Source organism: Gobio gobio, assembly GCF_949357685.1.
Source record: "Gobio gobio genome assembly, chromosome: 23".
NCBI lineage: Eukaryota > Metazoa > Chordata > Actinopteri > Cypriniformes > Gobionidae > Gobio > Gobio gobio.
The window spans coordinates 32,784,362-32,791,746 of record NC_137119.1 but is presented as its reverse complement, the minus strand read 5'-3'; the positions used below and the strand labels follow the sequence as shown (position 1 = coordinate 32,791,746).

The window sequence follows — 7,385 nt, the reverse complement described above, 5'->3', positions numbered from 1 at the left end:
CTATTTTTTTTTTTTTGTGGCCACTGAAATGGTTTCAAAAACTACTGAACGATATTTACGTATTTGTAAAAGAATATCCTACGTAGTTGAGAACCCCTCTACTTTTTTGTTTTGATATTCCCCTCATTATTAGCACCCTGACGTAAGTTAAGTGTCGAAATACTTTTTGCGGCCACTGTATATTACTACGTCCTCTGGGTGTTCCGGGTGTCAAGTCAGCAGCGCAATATACGGAACATCTAAAGCAGGAAGACACACACAGAAAGAGAGAGAGCGAGATAGAGAGAGAGGGAGGGCGCGGGGAGGGGATAGTGAAAATAAGAGGTGAAAGAGCGAACGAGGAGAGCAGCAGCACACGGTTCAGTCACTCTCCGCTGGTGCTCCAACCCTGGAAACGCCACCCATTCATTATATCGCCCGTGATTCTGCTAACGTTATGCGCATCGGATGAGGAGACGCCACTTGCGCTTTGCTTTTGGATTGCTGTTAAATCTTGTACTGTGCATCGCTGGACAGGATGGAGCATTGGAGACAGTGTGCGTTATGGCTGATCAATTGTAAGGTGCTGCCACCGAACCATCGGGTGACATGGGAGTCCGCTCAGGTGTTCGACCTGGCGCAGACCCTTCGGGATGGAGTCCTCCTGTGCCAGCTCCTAAACAACCTGAGACCCCAGTCTCTCAACCTGAGGGAGATCAACCTGAGACCACAGATGTCACAGGTAAGGATGCACGAAGTTGTATGTTTACAGTATAAGAAGATAATAGACGTTAAACTCAATAACAACAGAGTTAAACGCATTTTTTTAGGAACATGCGGTGTTATGCACATTCAAAAATGTGGTGTTACCGCTGTATAGCTACTTAGACATTAAATATTTTGTAGCAGAAAGTTGATATTTTGCCAGTGTTGTACCGTTATTCACGTGCTGAATTCTGCCCCCTATTGGTGTGAGCAATGCAGTAACACTGTGAAGAGATGCTGATCTGTAAAGGACCACTCAGTCATTTTTCCTAATTTCAGACGTTTTACAAATGAAACAGTATTAATTATTTTTATATTTTTTTTAATTCTGGTCTAGTCACATGATGACTAGCTGAGTTGCTACTATTAATAATAATGACAACAATAATAATGTTCAATTTATGTAGTAGGTCTACTTTCGGCCAGTGTTTAAGATGCTTTTCAAAACAAAAACAATAAAATAATAAGGTTAAAAAAACTACTATGTTAGGATAAATAAGAGCTGGCTAAACACAAACAAAAAATGACTGAGTGCACCTTTAATATGATCGTTTTTGACTTCCTTTGTAGTCTATAGCTGTCTATGAAATAAAATGTGAAATGAATCCAACTAGCTCTGAGCATGATGAAGGTAATTTAACCTAATGAGACAAAGTAATTTTTGATTCATTGTTTGACCATGAAACCATGAATCTAGAGCTCACTGGTTCCGGTCAGGATCAGGGTCAGATGAAAGCTGTTTTAGTCTAGTCTCGTTCGCTTTGCCATGTCAGGTGAGAGAGCAGGATTAGTTTCAGTGTCTGCGGGAAGCTGCTTTATTGAAAACAGCGGCCTCTGATATATGTCTCGCGTTCTGTGTTGTCAAACACCATCTGCTCAAAGTCTGGACTTGATTTCATGTCCCCCTCACATGAGGTGAAAGCTGCAATCAACACAGGGACATTTCATAGAGCTGACAAATACAGTAATTCACAGTCACCTCTAACAAAGCTTATTTTCAAGCATGCAGATGCACAGTAACTAGTGTCTAGACAGGCACACATGCACTTTGCATTACATTTGTCAATGTGGTGCAGTCACAGTGAGCGGATTCCAAGAAGCATACAAAAAGTCAATAGAATTAGCTTTTAGTTTTCAAAAAAACACAGGCCTTGTTCGGTTCACTGGCTTACTGACAATTAAAAAAAACCACTATGTTTTATATATATATATATATATATATATATATATATATATATATATATATATATATATATATATATATATATATATATATATATATATATATATATATATTCTGTGGAAGTTTGACATATCTGATCAAAATGACAGCATACTTCATTCTGGCTTTGAGACATTGCCTTGCGTCTGGTTACATCAGACAGGCTACTTTGTTTTCATTTGATTTGCTATATCATAGTTTCTTCTTGTGTTCATGATTTTCATCTGCACTGACGTAGATGTGTCTCCATTCACCAAAAGAAGAACTCCATAGAGAACTAGCGTATGCAAAATAGGGACAGAAAATGAGCAAATTGTCTGTGTAAACCGGTGTTTTGAGCGTGGAGGTGAAATTTCCATCTCTAAGGGCAACATCTGAATCCTTGCATGAATTATTCATGACCTTTTTGGCAGCTATTTTATCAAAGACTCATTACAGCACATGGGACACAGACGCAGCCGTCCCGGGGGAACAGCTCAGACAAAAGCAGTGATGAGACCAAACTAAAAGCTGGAGTCCCCACCTCATCAGGGCACCACCAGGGGCCCCAATGGGCACTTTGGGTTTCCCTTCACCCCACGATAGCCGTGTAATTAAAATATAATGGCAAATTCTGCAAATTTCTTGATATTCAGGGCAGGCAAGGGGGTGAAGGAGGTGAAGGGGGGGGGGGTTACTATTGACTATTTTACTGTAACATAAAGACAGGCAATTTTGAGGAAGATACCTTGAAACTGATACATATAAGGCTATCAAGCGATTAATCGCATCCAAAATAAAAGTTTGTGTTTACTTAATATATGTCTTTATATATATATATATATATATATACACTCTAAAAAAAAAAAAGGTTCTATATTGCACCAAAAATTGTTCTTGGCTCGTAATCATAGGGGAACCTTTATTAGTGCTATATAGCACCAATTTTGGTGCTTCAGTGGTTCTTCAGCGGTTCTTCAGAGGTTCTTCAGCGGTTCTTCAGAGGTTCTTCACCGGTTCTTTGACTAATTGTGCTATATAGCACCTCTGAAGAACCACTGAAGCACCAAAATTGGTGCTATATAGCACTAAAAAAGGTTCCCCTATGATTACGAGCCTTTTTTTTAGAGTATATATATATATATATATATATATATATATATATATATATATATATATATATATATATATATATATATATATATATATATATATATATATATATATATATATATATATATATATATATATATATATATATATATATATATATATATATATATATATATATATATATATATATATATAAAATTTTTCATCTGTGTTGATTATGAACTTCGTTTAGTTTATATAAGTATAAGTTTATATATACATACTATACATAATAATAAAAAAATAAATAAAAAAAATATGTGTTGACAGAAAAAAAAATCAATAAAATAACATTTATATCAATAATAATATCAACAGTAATAATAGTAATACTAAATATGGTGATGATAATATTCTGTATTGACAGTATAGTTGCAATACTAATATCAATAATAATATAATAACAATAGTAATACAAAAAATAGCAATGCTAAAGATGGCGACGATAACACTTTGTGAGGACGGCGACAGTAATGTCATTAATAATTACAGTAGTAACAATAATAATAATAACAACAACAATAACAATGACAAAATGACAATAGCAACAATAAAACAAAATGACACATACCTAACACATTATACACCTCTCCTAGTTTCTGTGCCAGTGTGCATTAAAAAGTTTTTCTTTCTTTCCTCTTCTCATTCACAGTACAGTTACTATTTGTATGTATGCCTAAGCTGAGGTGGTGCATTAAAAGAAGCGTGTAGTGCATTAAAATCATGTGTGGTATATGTTAGGTGTTGATTTAATTTGGTTAAATTTTTATATTTTAGATATTTATATCGTCATTACCATTATCATCATCATCATCATCATCATCATCACTTCATTTATTTATTAATATCTTTTAATCATTTAAGATATACATTATACCATTACCGTCCTTATATCAAGCAAAATGTCATCAGATCGCCATCATTCATCACCGCTAAATGTTTCCATAATATTGAAAATATTAATAACATTAATGTCAATAATAATTATAATACTGAAAATACTCACAAAATTACTAAAACTTGTATAAATATGTATAATAATAAATGAATACATTAATCAGGATGAGTGTGTCAGATTTGTAATAGTTGAATGAGGTCTGATCTGGGGTTTTGTGGTTCCGATATACAGTACAGTTGTAATGAGGTGAAAAATATTCTAGGGAGATGTAGTCTATGAGCAAATTTTTCCAATGCGTTATGTGAATAGTGTTTCGGGATTTCCAGTTTAAGAAGATAGTTTTCTTGGCGATGGCTAAGGCTACAAGGAGCATCCTTTTGTTTGTTATTTCCTGATTGAGAGTTGATAGATCACCTAGTAGACAGAGTAGGGGGGATACTGGGATGCGGCAACCCAAGAGGCGGGATAGGGATTCAGTGACATCAAAAGTGTTTGATGGGTGGGCAGTGCCATGTGGCATGGATATATGTGTCCAGGCAGTTTTGTAAGCAGTGTGCGCAAATTTCTGATGTGAATCCCATTTTAGCCATCCTTACCCCAGTGTAGTGTGTTCTATGAAGAGTCTTATACTGTATGAGCTGAAGGTTGGCGTTTTTAGTCATGGAATAAATATTTTTACAAATTTGAGTCCAGAAGTCGGTATTTAACGCAATTAACGCAGCGTCCGTTTTTATATCCATTTTCCCCCAGCGTTACATTATATGATCACGCTCTTATTCATGTAAATGCTTTTAAACCATCTAAGCACGACAAGACACAAGAGAAATGAGTTAAATAACGTCTTAAATGAACTTGAGATAATGAGATGCGTGGAACAGCACGTCAGATCCGCGTCATGTTCGGCAGCGCCCGATCTTAAAGTGACAGCAGCACTGATGATGTCTTTCATTAATATTCATCTAAGAACAACGGGAACAGAAAAAAGTGTAGCTTTAATTATGATTAATCTATATTTAATTTATTATTTATGCAGTTAAGAAAGGTGTTGATAACTATTACATTTCTATATATGTCTAACAGGGAAGGCCATAACATTTATTATAATGCAGGGCTGTACGTTAACTTTTTTTGCACATAGCACTGGTGCTACAGAGGTTGAAAGTTTTGTAGCACAGCCCACAAAATTGTAGCACATGTATAAAACGTCTGTTACCATGTCTGAAAAATGCAAAAAGTTTTATAATAAAATATTAAATTATGATAAGATAAAATAAGACAAATTAAGACATTACAGTCACATTTTTTTTATGTATTCACTGAGAAAGGAAAAAAAGGACTGTACACGTCTCTACACCGCGAATCTATCACTGTACTACAGAATATTATAAAATAATATCATTTCTGCCTCATTCTGTGATGTGAAGCCTGTCAGATTACAAAAGTAGGTTATTTCAAACACTCGATTAAATGTTCTCTTTTGTTGGACAACAGGTTTGTAAACGCTTCTCATTACAAGTTTGGAAAGAGGTTATTGCTTTTTTTCTAATGCACATTAAGGGGCTTTAACACTGGGCACGTTTGCTGTGGTCATGTTCAAACGCGATTGTTCCCGCGGTTGACAGCTTTTACATTAGCAATTTTTCATGCAAACCGTTCCCCTTTTCGAACTAAAATGCCAATGACTCCATTTCACAGTGCATGCAGAGATAGAGCAGCATTTATTGCGAACCGATCAATCCGCCCTGAACAGTGCTGAGCTTCATCTGCACATATATACATATATACTTAATATATATATATATATATATATATATATATATATATATATATATATATATATATATATATATATATATATATATATATATATATATATATATATATATATATATATATATATATATATATTAAGTATATACATATATACATAGAAAATTAAACAGCAGTCTTTGTATTCTATCTGGGCCTATAGTACAGGTTTAGAACACATAAGCTTTATGGGCAGGTTTGAAACGTGAAACGTGGAAGTGCAAGTTTGAGGAAGCCACAAAGTCAAGTGCCTTTCTCACGCACTGTGTAATCAGACAGTGGCTGGGTTATGGGTTTCTTCCGTTTAACATGTACGCTTTTGAGAAGAGTGGAAGGAAATGGCAACAGGTGTTTGTTTGGCAGGCCGTCAGAACTTTATTTAGATATCAACAGATGTCAGGGAGAGTAAGTTTTGGAAGGTTTCATCATCAAACAGTGAAGTTATCTACAGTATGCAAATACTGTATGTAAGCCCTCACTTTTGTTGCCAGTTGTGTATGCCTGGTTTGCTGCTAAATCACAGACGAGCAGTTATTTCACACTGTCATAGTAATGCCGGATAGTCACTGTCTCATCTCTAGGTTGGAGGGGGAAACACGAATGCTGACGCCCACTCGTTGGGCAGATAGTTTCCGAGCATTGACGCTCGCTGGGGAAATGAGGAAATGGGATGGAGGAAGGAAATGAAACTAAATGTCCTCTAAAGATCCTTTACTGAGTGAACGGTGAAACATCAGAACCTCTAGTGGCTCAGTTCGGTCTCTTTTTCAGTGAAACAGCGAGCAACAAGCTCCTGTCTGAACACTGTCTCAGTTTTTGAATTTTTGCTGTAATACGATGTGATTCACAAAATGTACATGACAGATTCTGGGCCGTTTTTCAAATATATTCTTTAATTTTTTATGTCTAGTGTCCATGGAGAATCTGCCCTTCTTGAATAATACACATATACTGTACTTTACATAGACAGTCTGTTAAAAGCTCTATTTGAGACCCTAAACTGGTCAGAGACTGGTCGAATGTGTGTGTTTAAACATTTGAAACAGCCCTCAGTTTTAGTTAAGTTACAACAGTAATTCTCAGTGTCAGACTGTGGATTTGTACATTTCAGACTGGGGCTAGATGGGTTTTGTGGTGTACAAAAGATAACTAGATATTTACATTTTCTGAAGAAAATATGATTGGGGTCACTCATGCAAAAGTCGTCGTCATGAAGTTATGATTGATGTCAGGGACTTACGGATGTGTTGTGAGTGGTTGTCCGTAGGGCTGCACGGTCGAAATAACATAAAAACTAAAGTTGGATATGGCTTAGTGTGCGATTATCAAATTGCAAAGGCTGCGATTTAATTAAATAAATATGCACTGCATGTTTCTTCTTCTTTCTTTATTTTATTCTTTCTTTATAAGAATATTCTTTATATATTCTTTCTTATAAAACACTTCCAACACAACTCATGGTTGACCCAAAGTGCTGTAAAATGCAACTAAAATCTGATACAACAATACAATACAAATACAACTTTAAAAAATAAATACAAATAAAAAAAAATGCAAACATTATACTTGGTTGAAAGTTAT

The 7,385-nt window shown here is 35.3% G+C and overlaps 1 protein-coding gene across 1 annotated transcript in view; it reads left to right on the top strand.

Annotated features, from left to right (window-relative positions):
* Positions 1-223: 223 nt before the first annotated feature.
* Positions 224-7,385, top strand: part of vav3 (vav guanine nucleotide exchange factor 3) — a 90,357-nt gene continuing 83,195 nt past the window's right edge. Inside the window, exon 1 of the mRNA XM_079805812.1 lies at positions 224-721. Within this exon, the coding sequence (XP_079661938.1) occupies positions 518-721 (204 nt within the window). The 5' untranslated portion in view covers positions 224-517. The remainder of the gene's footprint in view (positions 722-7,385) is intronic.